This window comes from Globicephala melas, chromosome 11 (assembly GCF_963455315.2).
Source record: "Globicephala melas chromosome 11, mGloMel1.2, whole genome shotgun sequence".
NCBI lineage: Eukaryota > Metazoa > Chordata > Mammalia > Artiodactyla > Delphinidae > Globicephala > Globicephala melas.
This window is the reverse complement of record NC_083324.2, coordinates 65,931,615-65,950,915: the sequence shown is the minus strand read 5'-3', so window position 1 is coordinate 65,950,915 and position 19,301 is coordinate 65,931,615. Positions and strand designations below refer to the sequence as shown.

Below are 19,301 nucleotides of genomic sequence, written 5' to 3'. Positions count from 1 at the left end.
CATTCATAATTGGATTGAGTTGGATAACTCTAAGAAGCAAGCAGAACGAGTATTATTCTCCAACTTCTGATGAGGAAACTGAGGCTTTGAAAGTCTCCGATCAAGTCACACAATCAGCTTGTGATGAAGTTGGGACTCAAACCCTCTCATTGATTTCCTCATTCAACCTTTCTTCATTCAACAATGAGTACCTACTGTATACCAGTCACTGGGAGCAGTGGGCTTCTGCTGTCCTTGCCCTCAGGACCTTATATGTAGGGTAACATGGCTTAGAGAACGTGAGCCAGAATGCCTGGGTTGTGCCTTGAAGTCAGCAATTATTAGCCATGTGACCCTGGACAAATTACTTGGCTTTTTGGTGCTTTCATTTTCTCATCCATAAAATAGGGAAGCCTGCCATAAAAGGATTAAATAAGGTAATATGGTGTGAAGTGTTTACTGCAGCTGCTGGTGCTATAATCATGTGGGACTGTGAGCCTGTGACTCTGTTAAACACTGTGTCAGGTCCTGAGCTGCAAAGACGAGGAAAACTTGGATCCCCGCCAACCCATTGCTTGAGAAGCTCAGTCTAGTGGGATGGAAAGAGTAGATCATTATTAGGTCTTGTGATGAGTGCAGCCATAGGGATATGAGGAGGATTATGGTAGTGCAAGGGAAGGGGTGGGAGTTAGAGAGCTGGACTTTCAGGGAGCTGAGTCCTTAAGCATTAGCGATTGGCCTACCTGGGGTACCTGCCAGGAGGTGGCTATTGCAGTGATTGAGGCGAGAAAATGAAGAGTCCTCACCAAGGGCACGGCAGAGGAGGCAGGGAGAGGGGAGAGATTTAGCTGATGGAATTGTTGGGAATGAGAGATTGATTCGCTGTGGGCCTGAGGGCAGGAAGGTGCCAAATCTAGTGCTCCCCAGATGACCCCACACTGCCCTGAGTGGGAGGTTCTCTTTGCAGGTTTCTAACTTACTTCAGGGGAGAAGGGGACACCTAGCTATGTCCCAGACAACTGGAAACATGTTAAGAATGATTGACAACCTATTTAAAATATTTTCATTTTGTCTGCCTATCTTGTTTAGTTTGGGGAATATCATGCTCTACCACCATGGAGTGTACAGTGCTTTTGCACTTTATCTTTTAGACCCATGTCCCTTTTTAAAAATAAAGTCTCACCAAAAATATCTAGTGGATTGAAGACGTAAAAGAGCTGCTTTGATGGAACTGGTAGCCCGGAACGGTGCCTACACTGCCCCCCCTCCATGACATGGGAAGGCTCCTGGGAGCTCCCAGCCCTGTGGACCACAGTCTAGCCCAGTAGTTCTCCAAGGGAGGTCCCTGCACCAGCAACATCAGTGTCACCTGCATTTTTAGAAGTACAGATTCTGGGCTTCCCTGGTGGCACAGTGGTTAAGAATCCGCCTGCCGGTGCAGGGGACATGGGTTTGAGCCCTGGTCTGGGAGGATCCCACGTTCCGCGGAGCAACTGAGCCCGTGCGCCGCAGCTGCTGAGCCCGCGTGCCACAGCTACTGAAGACCCTGTGCTCCGCAGCAAGAGAGGCCTCCGTGATGAGAGGCCTGCGCACCACAACAAAGAGTGGCCCCCGCTCACTGCAACTAGAGAAAACCCGCGCGCAGCAACGAAGACCCTACGCAGCCAAAAATAAATAAATAAAATAAATAAATTTATTTTAAAAAAAGAAGTACAGATTCTTAGCCCTCATCCTAAACCCACTGAATCAGAACCTACAATCTATGTTTTAACAAACCCTTTAAGTAATTCTCATGCCCAGAAATGGGGAGTGACTTGCTTTAAGTCATTCAGGGAGTTTAATGGGATATAATTATTGAGTGTCCAGTGTGTGCCAAACTCTAGTGTATATGTTGCAGGGGTTACCAAGAAAGTTAAGTCTCTGAATTAGTTATGCACTGCCGAGTAACAAATTAGCCCACAGCTTAGCCACTTAAACAACAGGGTCATGGATCTGGGTGTAGCTCTGTGGAATCCTTTACGTCAGGGTCTCTCACAAGGCTGTAGTCAAGGTGTTGGCCAGGGCCTCAGTCTTCTCAAGGTTCAGCTGGGGCAGGATCCACTTCTAAGTTCACTCAGTGGTTTTTGGTAAGATTTAGATTCTCAGGGGTGGGTTGGCTGATAGCCTTGGTTCTTTGCCACATGGGTCTCCCCATAGGGCAGCTCACATCATGGCATGTGGTTTCATCAAAGTGAGCAAGCAAGAGAGAGAGGGCGCCTAAGATGGAAGCCATAGTCGTTTATAACATAACCTTGGAAGTGACTTGTGCTCTAGTCCAGTCTTCATTAGAAGTGAGTCACTAGCTCCAGCCCATATTCAAGGGGAGGGGATTGCACAAGGGCATGAATGCCACGAGATGGGACCTTAAAAGATCCCACAGTCCCTGTCTCTGCCTTGCATTTACAATTGGGGCATCAAATCAATACACACCTAATGCGGAATCAGTCAGAGAAGGAAGGTGGTCATAGAGGTGGCACAAGTTCAGTGGTGGCTCAGAGAGAAGTAATTCTCTGGTTGGAGGAATCAGGAAGATTTCCTGGAGGAGGCAGCATTAACAGCAGACCTTGAAGGATTGGAGGATGTGCCATTGGCTGAGAAGGGGAGGCCAGGTGGAGGACACAGCCTAGGCAAAGGCAGTGAGGTGAACAAGTGAAGGGCCTGCTCAGGTATCCAGGTATCAAAACCATCTCACTTGAGTGGAGCCTATATAGAGAAAGGGAGAATAAAGTGACAATGGAGATTGGAGCCATAGGTGGACAGCTTCCACTGTTAGATGTGGGAGCTCTCCCCTTGATGGGGGGGGGTGGGGGCAGGAGCTGGGAGAGGCATGGCTTCCATCATTACCAGGTTCAGGACTGAGGGGCTCCGAGCCCAGTGCTCCCCTGTTCCACCAGCCTGGCCGTGAGATCCACGCCCCATCTCCTCTTGTAGTTCGGACGCACTGAAGTCATCGACAACACACTCAATCCCGACTTTGTGCGCAAATTCATCGTGGATTACTTCTTCGAGGAGAAGCAGAACCTCCGTTTTGACCTGTAAGTAGAAGATCGTGCTGAGGATGGAGCTGGGGAAGGAACCATGGATGGGAGGTGGGGCTACAGGACCTGTAGTGGGGCAGGAGTTTCCTCACGAGGGAAGGTAGCGGGGAGCTGTGATAGTAGAGGAGCTCAGGGTTGGCCTAGGATAAAAGTGACAATTAGCTGAATCCAGCCCCACCTTCATCAGGAGGTGGAAAGAGGTGGGAGGGGGAACAAAGGCACCCCCCCATTTGTCTCAGTGTGGGAGGGTGCTGGGCAAGCTACCTGATTCCGGGGGTGGTGAGGAAAGATCTTGGGGGCAACCCAGCTCTAATTCTGGGGAGCCCTTTTCCCCCCAGCTCCCCATTGACTTCTCCCTCTGTAAAAGCTTGTTCTGGGAGAGGGTCCCCTCCAGTTTCCCCTCCTGCAGAGGTGACTTGGCTGATGGGGCTCAAAGCATCTGTGTGTTTATCACAAAGATGCAGAGTGCCCCTCTCCTGAGGTTAAGGATGATGGTGGGATTTTAGTCTGATGAGCAGGTGGAGGAGTGGTGTTTTGTTGTATTTTCAGGATCTAAGGTGATTAGAAAGGATTGTGCCCTAGAGAATTGTGGACTGAGTGGGGAAGAAAAGAGGGGTTGGCACCTGAGAGAGCAAAGGAAAAAAATGCAGTGAAAGGAAATGACTTTGGAGGCAGCAATAGAAGGACTTGAGGCCCAGAGCAGTCAATGCAGCCCATTGTAGGGAAGTCACCTGGTGACACTTTGGAGAGAGAAAGTGCTCTGGGAAGGGGACTGGCACAAAGACGACTGCCCCTCAGTAGGAGTTGTCTGTACCTAGAATGACTGTTTGGCTGCAGTAATGGCCAGTGTGAGTAGAGGCGGAATGCAGGAGGGAAGGGCTGCAGGTGAGGCTGTGGGTGAGCCAGCCCCAGGTGAAGAGAGGTGCCCAGCTGCAGGATCAGCTGCCTGTGGCGGGCTGAGGTACAGGTATTCATGCCTCCCTCTTTCCTGAGTGCTCAGGCCTGAGGGCAGGTTGGGCAGGCCTGGGCAAAAGGGAACAATCAGGGAAGGTCAAAGGCAAGGTACTGAAGTCCAAGGGCAGCTGAGCCTTAGCTGGGAAGATGGGAGAACAGTCAGTGAAGAGCAGGCTGGCTCGGGTATCTGTGAACCAGCCAGGGTGGCAGAGCAAGTTTATTTTATTCTTTCAATTTTTAATGAGGTATAACATACATAGTGAAGTGCCCAAATCTTAATAGCGCTACCCCAATGATGCATTTTGATATCCATTTCCCACCCAGATCAAGAGACAGACTAGCACCTTAGAAGGCTCCCATTTGCATCTCCCTGCTATTACTCCCAGAAATATCCACTGTGTTGGTGCCTGGTTTTGGGGGAGCAGGGGTCCTGGCTCAGCTCAAGAAGTCAGGCAATTTGGGGCAGGATGCCCCAGCTGCCTTCACCATCTCTCTGTGTTCCCTGCAGATATGATGTTGACTCCAAGAGTCCTGATTTATCCAAACACGTGAGTTCTGCCAGTGCCTGCCCAGCAATTCTGAAAGTCTCTTAAATGCCAAACTCTGAGTTGGCCTTGGGCTTCACTGTGACACAGAATGTGTCTGATGCTGCATCCTGTCATTTCAGAGCCCTCATACTTCCAGGGGTGAGGTGATGGAGGAGGTGGGATGGCTGTGAACAGAGTGGGTGACAGTGGTCTTTTCTGTACCCTGGATGTGCAGGATTTTCTGGGCCAGGCCTTCTGCACCCTTGGAGAGATTGTGGGGTCCCCTGGGAGCCGCCTGGAGAAGTCCCTCACGTAAGTGTTCAGGGGAGTGGGACCTGTATGGTTTGCTTCCTCAGTGATGGGCCAACTTCCTGTTTATCCCTGCTGAGGGCTGGCTCAGGGGAGGGGCAAAGCAGTCAGCCAGTCATAACAGACAATCGGAAATAAGGAGACCTCATGGGCCTTGCCCTTGCAGGGCTTTTAACCCAGTTATCTTGGAGGGACCCTGGCTCAGTTATTAGAACCCCATGTTCCTTAGCATGGCCCGAGATACTATCTACCCCACTCTCACACCCCACCCCATCATTGTACAGGGGAAGAAACTGAAGCCCAGAGAGGGAAATTGATTTGCCCAAGGCCACACAACTAGGAAGTAGAAGAGCTGGGATTTGAACCCAGGGATCTACTCACAAAGAGTATTCCTCAGATTGTTCATACCTTGTTGAGGCCAGAGCTGGGCATGGTGAGGCTCTCCCTATCCCACCCTGCCCTTGCATCATAGGGTTTTAAGTGCTTTTAGGGGAAGACTATTACACTGAGCAGGCTCTGGGATGTGGAGTCCCAAGGCTTGTCACAGTGGAGCCTGAGGGTGGCTTCAGGGACCAGCCAGGTTGGCCAGGTGATGGGGTGACCTCTCTTGTCCCTGTATCAGGAAGCCCCAGGAGTAGGGCCCAGGCAAGAGAAGGCTGCACGCTAAGACAAGTGTCCAGGTCATAGGGCAGGGTGGGCAGAAAAGCCCCGCACTTGCTTCTGCCAAGTTCACCCTGGATGCTGTCCCCTCACCGTGATCAATAACTGCAGAAGGTGTTATTGTGTGGGGGTGGTCTCTCTCCCAGGCCCTTGTCTCTGACCCCCAGTAACTGTGTGGCAACTTCAGGGTCCCCAGAAAGGGCTCACTATCCCCACAAACGTCTCCTCCTCTGGGTTCACAGAAAATAGTGATAAATAGCTATCATTTATTGAGAACAGGGAGTAAACTTATGTTTGGGGGCTCTGAAGTTTATAGAGTTTGGGGTCCCGGGAGTGAGTTTGTGTCGGCCCCTCTCAGCTCCCCACTGCCTGGATCAAATGCACATGAGTTATTTGGGTCTGTGCTGTCCCCTGACCCACCTTTGGTGGAGGGACACACCTTCAAGAGGGATCAAGGAAGACTTGGGATAGGGGATGGCTACTGAGAGGAGCCTTAAAGGGTAAGCGGGATCTAAAATGCCGAGATGCTGGGTGTTGGTGAAGGAGGGGGATCTACTCTCCCCACTGAAGACACGTGAAGTTTTCATGTGTCTAAGTCTAGTTGTCTCCCAGGCTAGACCTATGAACGGCTCCCTTTCATTGGGCATCTGTTCTGAACCAGACAGTCTTTTGTCTCCATGGCCTCATGTGATTATCTCAGCAATCTCCCCATTTCACAGCCCGAACACTGAGGCTCAAAGAGGTAGAGCAGAGTTTCTCAAACTGTAGCAGGCATCAGCATCACCTGGAGGGCTTGTTTAGTACAGACTACTGGGCTCCAACCCCAGGTCTGGGCAAGGGCCTGAGAATTTACATTTCTAACACGTTTCTAGGGGCTGTGATGCTGCTTGCCTGGGGACCACACTTTGAGAACCCCTGGGGTGGAGCTGCCCAGGGCTTCACAACAAGGTTTGGGAAGAAGACCTCTCCTTCCTCTGGCCTGTGGCTCTTGGTCCTGGTTTGATGTTTGACCCAGAACAGAAACCTGTCTCCAAGAATCTAGATGCCAAGGGCTCTGGCCTCTCAGAATGGGGATACTCAGCTCATGACCTGCCCTCTCTCTCTCCACAGAATAGGAGCATTCAGCCTGAATTCCAGGACAGGCAAACCCATGCCAGCTGTATCCAACGGGTAGGCCACCAGACATCTCTAGCCCTGGAGTCCTCAGACATTCAGCCAGCTCTGCAGAGGGGGCCTCAGAGTCCTGGCCCAGTCCCTGCTCCTGCCACTGTGCCTTTAGCCCTGGTCAGGGACACAGAGAGGGTCCTGGGTCCCTCCTAAAGTGGCACTTTGGGCCACTCTGCAGCTGGCCCTCCCCCCGTCCAGGCTAGACCTCCAGCATCCCCAGCCCCAATGGCTCATAGGACTTCAGGGAGCAGGGTGGGGCTTAGAGGTAGGGGCTGTTTCTGGGAATCAGCAGGGGCTGGGCACTCTTCCTTCCCTTCCTCTCTCCCGGCCAGTTTTCTTCCACCTCCCACCTCCTCTAACCCTTCCCCTCTCTTCTCTTCATCTCCTCCCCATCTTCTTCTCCGTTGCTTCCACTGCTGGATGTCAACCTGCTCACAGAGTAGGTTCCGCTAAATCCTTACTCTCCGCATTTGCTTACCAGCTGTGGCAGGCTGGCCTTGTTCCTCCAGCCCCCACCCTGAACATCTGCTTTTGGCTGGCCTCACGCAGATATGGCAACCAAGACCCTCCCACTCTTTCCCTTTCCTCTCCTGGTTGGAGAAAGGGTCCTCACCTGGCAGGGGTGGGGGAGCCAGGGTAGGGAGCATCTGCTTGGGGGACCAGCCTGGAGGTACCTCTCGAGACGAGCACTTTGGCTGAGTAAGCAAAGCTCCACTAGCCTTTGCAGAGGGCTCCTAGAAGTTGGGGTCCCAGCAGCTGGATTGGCCACCAGCCTAGCGGGATGTGGGAAAGAGGCCTTCAGGGGACCCAGGGATGCTCACAGCCCAGGAAGTATATGGATGCTAATTTATAAGAAGAGTAGAGAAGCAGCAATTGGAGAGGGAGCAGGAGTCAGAGAGAGAAACAGAAAGGGAGAGCAAGAAAGACCAGAAGGATGGAGGGAGGGAGGGAGGGAGAGAGAGAGAGAGGCCAAGCGAGCAGGTGGGAGCAGACTGGGGCTTGAGAGCGTGGAAGGAAAGATTGGAAATAGAAGAGGGGCTAAGAGGCAAAGAGAGGAGCAGATGGAGAACCATTGGACAGAGGAGGCTGGTGTGAGGATTCTATCTCCCTGGTCAAACAAATCAATCTTTACTAGCAAGGAGGGCCAGATTGGGAGGCGGGGGAGGTAGGGAGGGGCTTTGGGTTACTCAACTCAGCTGCCCAAGTCTAGGGGGACAAGCTGTCAGGCACCGCCACCTGCCTATGGCAGGGGAACCTCGAGATGCAGCCTCTGCTCTGCTCACCTGATTTGGAGAGATTTAGGCTGTCTCATCAGCCCTCAGGGCCGGCTCCCATGCCTCCCCTGTTTGAGAACCTCTCCCTTTAAGGGCTGGCACTGGGGAGAGCTCCATCAGTGGTTCTCAAAATGTGATCCACAGTCAACATGCTGGTGACCCTTAGGCTGGCCCAATTGTGGGGCTGGATTTTATCAGCTTTGCACGATTGTAAAGGAAACCAGGCAGGGAGAGAAATGGTGCTCTTGAGGGCCTTCTCTGTGCCAGGCACTGTGTGTGTGCAATATTAGTTAGTAAAATGGATGCTACAATTACACCCATTTTATGGGCCATGAAACTGAGATTCAGAGAGGTGTAGTAGTGAGCCCAAAGTCACACAGCTACTGGACAACGTGCCATTTTCTTCTCCCTCCCAGTGGGCCCTGGCTGCACTGGGACCCCCCTGGGTTAGTCCTAAACAATTGGAATGGGATGGGATGGTGCCTGGGGGAGGGGGCCCTCCTGATCAAAGGAAGAGGTAGTGCAGATCCCCTGGGTAGAGCTCCACCCTGGGAATTGCCCTCCTAGAGGGGATTCTCTGGGTGGGTTGACTTCATGTCCCGGTTGCCTCCCTCACAGAGGAGGCACATGGTTGGCCGGGATCTCTCTCCCCCAGAGAGACCCCAGCCAAGAAGTTTAAGGGGAGGGAGCCATGGGAGAGGGCCCGGCAAGCTGCCACCAAGAGTATACCAGCCCTCCTGCTTTACCCCCTTTTACTGCTCTCTCACCTACGATGAATCAGAGTGGCTCAGAGCTGGAATGTTCCAGGACTCTGGGGATCAGCTGGGTGCAGGGTGGGGTGGCTAGCCCACGAGGTCTTTTGCCCACAGAAGTGGTCTTTGGATGGAAAGTTTGAGGACCACTGGTCTGGAAGCCTCCGGGTGAGTCTGGATGCTTTTCCAATTCTAGGACTTTCACTGCAGACAGTACCCTTCTTGGAGGGCTCTTGGGGAGCAGGGGGCGGGGCAGCTCCAGGCCTGGGGGCCTGGCCCAGGAAGCAGTGCCCTAGGCCACAGGAGACTGTGTCTTCTTAGGGGCTTTGGGGCAGATCTGCTGGATGGTTGGGGGTGGCGGGAGGAGGATGAAGAGGGCTGATTCAGGGAGAGTTCAGGCTTGTGGCTCTGTCTTTGTCTGACTTTCCATTCTTTCATCTTCTCCTCTCCCAGTGGTGTCCCAGGGAAGAAATGTGGCACCATCATCCTGTCCGCTGAGGAGCTCAGCAACTGCAGGGTGAGTGGCAGAGGGACTCCAGGACAGGACCTGGTGGGGGTGGGGTTGAAGCAGTGACAGAGAGCAAGCTGGCCTCTCTGTGACCGTTGTGTGTCATTGGAGGGACTGGGGGAAGACAGGGCTCCTCAGTCTGACCTGGCTGTCGTAGAAGTCCACAACATCGGAGCTAGAAGGTGTCTTCCCTTTTTACAGCTGAGCTGAGGCCCAGAGACAGGAGGAAACTCGCCCACAGTCAGCAGCAGAGCTGGGCTGGGAGCCCTGGTCCACTCCCCATCATGGCCACCACTCACTTGTCCTTGAGCCAAGATTGCCTTGGCACTGACACTAGCAACAGAGGGGCCTTTTCTTGGAGCCTGGGCGCTTGGCATTTAGTTGTCATTTTTCACTTTTAGCTCTGGAGTAGGGTGACACCCCTGCATGGGGCTGAGGGAGAGAGAGCATGTGGGGTGTGTGTGTGTGTGTGTGTGTGTGTGTGTGTTGGGAAGCCAGAGTCTGCAATCCTAGCAAAAATCCCTTTGTTTTGCTTCTTCTGTGGGACTGTGGAAAAGAAGGAGATGGGGACAGCTGGCAGGTAGCTGAGCACCCAAGAAGGGACTCAGGGGACCCAATAGCTAATAATGCTGATAAAATGCAGTAATGGTGATAGTTTCTGTCTGTCAATGTCTGGGCATTTTACATGTTATCACTACTTCTGACAACAATCCTAAGAGGTAGGGTAACCATTGTTATTCCCATTTTATGGATGAGGAAAGTGAGGTTCAGAGAGGCTAATCACCTGTTCAAGGACAATAAGTGGTAGAGCCAGGGTTCTAATCCAGGTCAGCCTGATTCTGAAACCCAGGCTTATTCCCCTAAACTACCCAGGCTTGCATGCCCCTTAGGTTAATTAGGAGCCACAGGTGAGAACATAGAGGGTCATAAGGAGAAAAGGAGGAGACAGCGACAGTGTGAGCACAAGACCAATTCTGGGGTAACCTGGGAACTCAGCTTCCTTATGGGGCTGGATCCAGCTCAGATTAGAGGGCCTGGGAGGGATGAGGAGAAACAGCATTTTCTGACCTTCCTGGGAAGGCAGTATAACTATTGTATCCATTAGCTATCAGTATTTACCATATTAGAAGTTAAAATTGAGGGACTTCCCTGGCAGTCCAGTGGTTAAGACTCCGCGCTTCCACTGTAGGGGCGCAGGTTCAATCCCTGGTTGGGGAATTGAGATCCCACATGCGGCAGCACAGTGCTGCCAAAAAAAAAAAAAAAAAAGAAATTTAAATTATGTATTAATTCATTTAAAAATAACAATAATTTAACCCATTATAGGTTAACAGAAGTAACATCTTTTTTGAAAAATAACTATGTTTTCCAAAATAAAATTCATTTATTGAGAAGAGTGCTTTGCTTTATATTTTAAAAAATCACTTTAACGTCTGGCTTAACAGAAGAGCTGGATTTTCATATCAGCTTCTGCAGTCAATCTGTTATGATATCACTGTTGGATAACTTCTAGAAAACTCCATGTCTTATCAGCATTATTATGAAAATAGCTTTGGCCTCGTGGACTCCCTTGGGGGTTCCTGGTCCATACTTTGAGAACTACTGGTGTGTATGGAGGTATAAATTGTTAGCCAATATTAATTGAGCGATTATTCTGAGACACACACTGTGCTAAGTGGTATATAGTATCAGTTTATTTATCTGATGTATTATAATATGTAATGTAATCCGTAGAATGATGTATTATAATATCTGATGTATATGGTCCTCATTTTACAGAGAGGTTAAGGGACCTGCCCAAGGTCACACAGCCACTGAGTAGAAGAGATGTGAGCCCAGGCAGTCTGGTCCTAGAGCCAGGGTCTTTAATGACTAGGCTGTAGTGCCCCAAACTCTGCTTTCAGGGCCTTCCAGTTGGAGAATAAGACACAGAATTGTTAGGACAGGGCACTATAACAATGACCAAATCATCTCAAACACAATTGCTCAATCTGGTTTCTCTACTTGTCTGTTTACCTCAGTGGGTCTGGAGGAACTTGACCGCAGGACTAAACCTCCCCCTCGTATACACCCAGGAGAGGGCGTGGCGTGCAGTAGGTGATCACAGGGGTTCTTTTGTGAATCTGTGACTGAATGAATAGGAAGCAGGTGATGATGAAAACTCCTATGCCTATATATGCTGGCGACCTCAACGCTGTTAGAGTCCCAACAAGGGAGAGAATGCAGCTGATGCGTAGACTAGAGCTTCTGTTCAAGCTTCCTGAGCCTCAGTTTCCCCACATGTATGCTGGGGCGGATAGGGTGGCAGTGAGGATTAAAGGAGATTGTGAAGGGACTGTGCCTAGCAGGGGCTGGGCTCCTAGTGGGTGTCTGGGAAAGGTTGAATCTGAATTCCCTGAAGCCTAGATTCAGTTTGCCCCCATGCTTATAACTCAGTTGGTGACTTCCTCCCTAGTTTATAATTAAATAAAGTAATGCAAGTGAAATTGCTTTGGAAATTCTAAAGCTCTGGACAATGCTTGGTGCTGTTATTGGTCTACTTTTCCGGGATTGGTAAACAGTCTGGGTTTAATACCCCTTAGGCTCTGCCTCCTCCTCCTCCTTCCCCACTCCTCCCTTCCCCGCCTTCATCCAGAGATGACAGCAGTTTCTTTGATTTAAGCTGTTTCAGAGCAAGTGGGGGTTGGGGGGGGCTCCCTCCCTTCCTCTTGATATTGTCAGCTCCTTTTCTTTTGGGGCATCTTTGGCTGAGTTCTGTCTTTCCCTAGAATACTTGCAAGGAAAAGAGACTAATTCCCAGCATCTGGCTGAATTAAAATAATTACATCTGAACGGCTTTGCTTCTGTCATTCCAGCATTCAGTAGGAGGATCAAAGGAAGAGGGTGGAGTCTGAGAGATGGTTTTTCACCAGAGCAGGGCTTCCTGCTCAAATGGATATATTCTGCCAAAGCAGACAAACCCTCCCTTCATCCATGGGGATGGTGTGGGCGGGCAGGGACCAGCAAAAGATTAGAGTAGACTCCAGCGGGTCACCAGCATGCTTTGATGGGTTATAGAAAAGCCCTTCTCATCTGGAATTTAAATACCAAGAAAGTGCCAACAATCCGAATTTGATCCAAAATATTATTCAGTGATACTTGATATTGACAACGACGAGTTAATCTCCTGAAGGGGCTCTGAATGACCCAAGAGTTCATTATGCTCATCAGTAAAACAATGATTTTTCCGTGTAATACTGAGCAATATTTGCATAGTCCTCACAGTTGACCAAGACTCTCATGTTAACAGTCTATTTGATTGTCACCATGGGGCTCAGGGCTGGGTAGGTGTGAGTAACCCAGTGCACAGATGCAGAGAGGTTGAAGTGACCTGCCTAAGACTGCAGGATTCTAGCCCAAGCCTTGGTTCAGGGAGTCTTTCCCTCACCCAGGGAAGTCCCGAGTCTTCATGGTACATGGAACAGCTGTGGGCTTTGTGGTCTTTGTCAGGCCAGTAGCCTTTAGCAGGCATGGTGAGTGGCTGGGCTTCTGGAGAGAGGCAGTGGGGTGTTGCGGGTGCAGGGAGCAGATAGCTCCTTGCCTTCCCCTCCCCAGACCCTTAGCTACCCTTAGGGCTGCCAGCCACCCAGACCAGCCTTGCTCTGGAGCCAGGAGGTCCTGGCCAGATGCACATTCTCACTGCCTCCCAGTCAGGTCCCTGTACACACTGGCAAAAGTGTGGCTCACCTCTCACAAGCCAAGGGAGTCAAAGCTTCACACTGCAGCTGCCCCTCCCCCACCCCTTTTAGGTATCACCAGCCTGCTCGTGTATTCATTCATTTCATTTCATCAGATATGCTTTGGCTCAGTTCGTGCCCTCCCAAAGTTTCCAATTTAGTATGAGAAAGAGAGACAGAAATTGCCAACCAGCAATCACAGCACAGCAGTGGTCCTCAACCCTGCCTCTTTTTTTTTTTAAATACATTTATTTATTTATTTATTTTTGGCTGTATTGGGTCTTCGTTTCTGTGCAAGGGCTTTCTCCAGTTGCGGCGAGCGGCGGCCACTCTTCATCGCGGTGCGCGGGCCTCTCACTGTCACGGCCTCACCCGTTGCGGAGCACAGGCTCCAGACGCGCAGGCTCAGTAGTTGTGGCTCACGGGCCTAGCCGCTCCGCGGCACGTGGGATCTTCCCGGACCAGGGCACGAACCCGTGTCCCCTGCATTGGCAGGAGGATTCTTAACCACTGTACCACCAGGGAAGCCCCCCTGCCTCTTTTTTATAACAAATATTTTATAGCACTCTTTAGTATCTTGAAGGAAAATTCATGGATATACTATACACTATTCCAAAATACATACAGGTGAGGCAGTGAGCCCTTGCAGCTACCTGGGGGGAGATGGATCCAGGCAAAGAGGTTAGCTCTTGCAAAGGCCCAGGGGCAGGAAAAGAGTGATGAGTGACATCAGAGAGGCAAGGGTGTGGGTGAGTGTGGAGGCCAGGTTGTGTGGGACCTTGTGGCCGGGGAGCTTAGCTTTGAATCCTGTTAAAGTCAGAACTCTCATTTTTCTAAAGACAAACTTTAGAGAGAGCCCAGTGTCTCTATATGGGAGGCTCAGGAAGAGTCCTGGGACGGAGGGAGAAAGGTAGGAAGAAAGAGGTAAGGTGAAGTGGGGGGTAGTGGTGAAGGTTTTCCGAGTGTCAGAATATGCAGGTTGATGTTTGGGAAAAATGTGTGTGTGGCCAGCACAGGTGTAAGTGTCCTTCATGATAAATGATCAGGATTCAGACATCACCTTTTAAAAAAGTTAATTTGTAATGTTTTGGTCTTAGAAATTATCTTTCTGGTTAAAAAAAAACAGAATGAAAGAAAACAAAACAAAAACACTTTTCCTGATGCTAGAAAAATAACATGTTTCTAACAGACAGTTGGAAAATACAAAGAATAGAAACATCAACAAGAGATAATCACTGTTGCCATTTTGATGCGTTTCCTCCAAGGCTTTTTTTCTGGGCGTACAAATATATAGTTTTTTCTTATAATTAGTAGAATATGGTAACCAGATTTATTTTCCCATGTCACTAGATATTCTTGGAAGACATTTTTAATAGCTGTATATCACATTTCTGTTTATGGATGGGCCATAATTTATTAAAGCTATTCTCTTAAAGGAAACAGTATAATTATTACTACAGTGAACATCCTCATAGCTGAATTGTTCCATTTTTCTTTGAACTTTAGTTGATGGATTTTGGTTAGTATGCCAGACACACAGGCTCAATGAGCAGGAGGAAAAACGGTCAATCTGGAGTATTCAGCCTCTGAATGACCAAATCAACAGTTACACAACTGATTGGATTGCTTGAGAAGTCAGTCATTAAGACAGGAGAGAAAAACCAGCTTGACCTCAAGGTGGTTATTCCCGTCAATGTGTAGCGACAGGCCTAGCCTCCTAGACCAACTTTAATACTCACCATCTGCATTAGAATAAACTCTAGCCTATGGAGTCTTTGCTTCTATCCCTGAATGCCTACACCCCAGGCAGGCGGGGGCTCTGGGCCCCTCTATGAATGCAGAAGCCCTTCTGAAGGTCACTGGTCACGGAATCACCCCCAGCTCTGAGTTGTGTTTCTCCCTACGGGAATGCTAAATTTCAGAGTTGTGGCTAATGATTCTTTATTTTTTAATTTAATTTTTATTTTATATTGGAGTATAGTTGATTTACAATATTGTTTTAGTTTCAGGTGTACAACAAAGTGATTCAGTGATACATATATATATATCCATTCTTTTTTCGGATCCTTTTCCCATATAGGTTTTTTCTTTTTAATCAATGTCTTCTTTTTTCAGACTAAAAAAGGCAATGTACTAATTCCAGGAAATTTGGAAAATGCAGCAAATATTAAAGAGAAGACAGTAAATGTCACCATGGTTCCACCATCTATTTAAAAGTGCTTCTTAGGGTATAGCATGTGAGCAGTAGGGCAAAGTGGTTAGAACTTGGGCTCTGGATCCAGACCAAATGCCATTGCTTACGAGCTCTGTGACCCTGGGCAGGTTACTTGACCTCTCTGTGCCTCAGTTTCTTCATCTGTAAAATGGCTTTATTCAGATTTTTGATATTTTATGTATCATGGATTTTTGCATTGATTTTGATTTTTTAAAATATCGCATTAGGGACTTCCCTGGCAGACCAGTGTTTGAGACTTCACCTTCTAATGCAGGGGGTGCGAGTTTGATCCCTGGTGGGGGAGCTAAGATCCCACATGGCTCGCAGCCAAAACACCAAAACATAAAACAGAAGCAATATTGTAACATTCAATAAAGACTTTAAAAATGGTCCACATCAAAAAAATCTTTAAAAAAAAAATCTCATTAAAATCTTTCATTATTGAGATTTTTGGAGTCCCTTAAATTTTGCACTTGCCTTATCCTTGCTCTGATCCTGGGGGCTGCCAGCAAGACCCAAGCCAGAGCAGCCTTCCATTCTCCACCCCCCACCCCCGGCGTGTTGCTACCCTCTCCCAGCCTTCAGCCCACTTGCTGACCTCCTGGGTCAGGGAGGCCTAACATGCTAGAGTTGGGCCAGGCCACCATCCCAGAGAGAAAGGCTGTTTGCTGTGGTCTCCCAAGCAGCCTGATTAACATGCGGAAAGATGCAAATTGAGGCAATCCTGCTGTTTTAGAAGAACTTAATATGTTTTTTTAAAAGATAGGGTGAAAAGGCAGAAATTGCAGAAAATTATATATTGCGGGAGCTGTTTTATCATCTCTGCAGTTGATTCCAGAGATGCTTCTGGTTTGGGACAGGCATATCATGTGTTCAGAGAGCCCCACTGCCAGGCTGAGAATGTCAAACAGCAGGACCTCTGACCCTCAGCCAGAATTTGCTGCTCCCTGATCCTGCTGGCCCAGTGCATTTTATTGCCGCTTCCCTAGCCTCTTCCTGGGGTCACATGTATATCAAGTGTTGATTCATTCATTAACCCTTATTTAAGGGGAACAGTTGAAGCATAGTAAATAGGACTATTGACATAACCCAGAAGCACCTTCAAAAGCAAGTCCCCAAGCAGCTCCATGCTCCTTGTCTCACAGGCTCCCCATGGGCCACACACCCATTAGGGAGGAACCTTGCCTTGGTTATAGCCTAGAAAGCTCTCTGAAGTTCTGTCTTATGCCCACGGATTTGACAATGGCCCCATACAGTTTATCATAATGGGCTTTTGGCGAATGTCTCTGGGTCTGTGTGGCGATAGGGAAGGCAGATCATGTTGAAGAACAAAATAAGCTCCCAGCAATGCCTCACACATATTTGCCATGGGGGTGGGTGGGGGAATGAGATGTGGCTCACTGGTGGATGTTTCCAGTTAGATGAATTTCAGAGTCAGTCTTTTTTTTTTTTAGCTAGCTTGCATAGAGGAGACTTTTCTAAAATGGATTTCACACTTCCTGACTTCTCAAACTGAGGCTACAAAACATAACTAAACTTATCTTGATGATTCGGGGTCATCATTTGGAATCTCAGTTATTAATCTTCGGAGCCAGACTGTCTTGTTTCAATCCAAGCTTCTCCTCTTACTAAGCTTTGTAGCTTCAGGAAAGGGTATTAACTTCTCTGTGCCTCAGTCTCCTCAGCTTTAAAATGGGAATAACGATTGTAGTTATCGTAGATAAACACGAGTTGAACATTGGCAATTCCATATGGGTCAGCCCGGGAGTAGATGGCACTTGGCGAGTGTTGGCTTCTATTCTTTTAGCTGTTCTATGCTGGGCACTGTGGACTGGTACTTAACATATATCATCTCCCTTGGTCTTCCCAACAGTCTCACAGGGGGCATTATTACTCCATTTTTCCAGAGGAGAATACCAAGACTTAGGTTAAATTGCTTGCCCCAGGCTGCTCAGCTAGGAGATGGCAGAGCTGGGGTTCCAACCAGGTGTCTGTGGCTCCTTTGTACTGTTCTCTCTGTCAGGTGCTGTGCTGGGACCATGGCCCTCCCAGTGGAGCACTAAATAGTCCTGGAAGTTAGGGTCTATTAAGTTCTGCATTAATATTTTTCTGATATTCCTGCTCCCCTCCCTGACCTTGCAGGGCCCGCAGGGGTCCTTCTAGGAAGGAAAAATAAGAGCTTTGCCTCTGGATTTTGTGGCATCTGTTTTGGTTGTTTCAAATATATGTGTGTATTTCATAGTCAACCAGTATAGGTGTCATGTGCAGGTTGCCTGTATCCATTCAGGTGAAGGTGTCACACAGGTGACCTCCAGATGTGGGAGAGGTCACTGTGATAACCACCAAGCTATGCTGGAGGGATCCTGGATCCCCAGACTGTCCCCTGAGCACCAGCCTTCCCTAGATGCCGCCCCTTTCCCAGTACACTCCCTGTGGCATCAGCGCCAAAACCTAAACCGCCCAGTTGAAAAGGACAGTGGTGATCATCCTGTCCAGTGCGTCACTTTATAGATGAGAAGACAGGCTCAGAGGGCTTGAAGGACTGCTGGGACAAACTAGAACTCGGAGCTTTGCATTCCTTGCTGGGGCTCCTACTCAGCAAAGTCTGGTCTGTTTTCTGATGCCGCTGATGGTTCCATCCATGGGGAGGAGCCAGGGCCCACTTTATGGGCATGTGATCTGTTCAGTCACACAGGACCTGCTCTTGGTTTAATGTTCTGCCGTTACAGTCTTGAAATCTCTTAATACTCTTTGAACAAAGGACCTCACATTTTCCCTTTTTACTGGGTCCCACAAATTATATAGCCAGTGCCAGGAGGAGCCTACCAGGTCCTAGGCTTCCTCCTCTTTCTAGGCCTTGGGATGGAACTCCCCAGGGAGGCGTTTAAAGTGCTCCCTCCATCCAGCATGGGATGGGATTGGAACTTTCTCCTGGGGAAAGATAGTGACTGCTGGGGATGGACTTAGAAGGCTAGATATCTTTCTGGGAGGGTGTGAGGGAAAGCCCTGAAGTCTAACTGCCTTTGTTACCACCACTGTGTGATCTTGGACGACCTCTAAAAGCCTCAGTTTCCTCATCTGTAAACTGGGAGACTAGAGGAGTTACTTCATACTGTTATAATGAGGATTCAGTAAAATAATATGTGTAAAGAGAAGGCTTAACACAGCACCTGGCATCGAGTAAGTGCTCGGTAAGTCAGCCATTCTCTATTCCAGGTCTGAAGTCCTAGATTCCTCAGGAGGCTCTCAGATTCCTGGGGCTTCTAGGCCTTGGAAGCCCCCAATCCGGCCTCCTTGTCCCTCTCAGGTGGGCGATGCTGAGGGACATGATAAAAGCCATCATTACCTGGGTGCCTCCATGTGCTGGCCACTGTGCCCCAGCACTGCCCCTCAGGGCCTCCCTTCAGGAGACCCTCTCAGCCCAGGCCAACCCGAATCCAGCCCTGACCCGAGTCAGAAGAAATCAGCGACTCTAAAGATACAGGGAAGCGGGTCTTGTGAACTATAGTGTGCTCTGTGCTGGAAGAGGCATGACTTTGAAATCATGTTGAGTTCATACATGTTGAATTTCTGTTCCACCAGTTGCCAGCTGGTGATGTTGGGCAGGTTACCTAGCTCCCCCAACCCCCAGCGTCCTCATTTGTAAAAAGCAACAAAGGATTATTCTGAGGGCTAAATATGATAAGGCTGTAAAGCACTGAGTTCAGTGACAGGCCCACACAGATGGTATCTAATACATGTTTGTTGAATGAATGAATGAGCAAGTGAATGGAGGGATGCTCTGTTTGCTGTTGTCAGATGTCCTTGAGGGAAGGCATATGAGGTGGTAGAGGTGGGAGTGGGGCAGGGACAGAGACCACACACAGTGGGCGGGGGGAGGGGAGAAATATCCAAATCATCATAACTTGTACACACACAGTACTTAGTGTGTGCAATATACTGTTCTCAGCGCTGTACTCAATTAACTCATTTCATTCTCACAAGCCTATGAGGTGGGCCTTGCCTGTACCCCATTTTACAGATGAGGAAACTGAGCACAGAGAGGGTGAGTAACTTGCCCTAGATCACACAGCTAGTGAGGGGATGGAACGGAAGCAGGCAGCCTGGCTCCAGAGACCATATTCTTAACCATTATATCGTACCCACTGCCCCAACCTTTGACC

The 19,301-nt window shown here is 49.2% G+C and overlaps 1 protein-coding gene across 5 annotated transcripts in view; it reads left to right on the top strand.

Moving 5' to 3' along the window:
* CPNE5 (copine 5) overlaps positions 1 to 19,301 on the top strand; it is a 102,167-nt gene that overhangs the window by 38,226 nt on the left and 44,640 nt on the right. For 3 of the 5 annotated variants that reach the window (XR_009565803.2, XM_030870892.2, XM_060307814.1), the window contains 6 exons: positions 2,950 to 3,053; positions 4,519 to 4,558; positions 4,773 to 4,849; positions 6,617 to 6,676; positions 8,817 to 8,867; positions 9,153 to 9,216. Coding sequence is in view for 4 of the 5 variants with exons in the window: in XM_030870892.2 (XP_030726752.1) it covers positions 2,950 to 3,053; positions 4,519 to 4,558; positions 4,773 to 4,849; positions 6,617 to 6,676; positions 8,817 to 8,867; positions 9,153 to 9,216 (396 nt within the window). In the remaining variant the exon portion in view is untranslated. The remainder of the gene's footprint in view (positions 1 to 2,949; positions 3,054 to 4,518; positions 4,559 to 4,772; positions 4,850 to 6,616; positions 6,677 to 8,816; positions 8,868 to 9,152; positions 9,217 to 19,301) is intronic. The other 2 variants (XM_060307813.2, XM_030870893.3) reach the window with 2 other exon arrangements.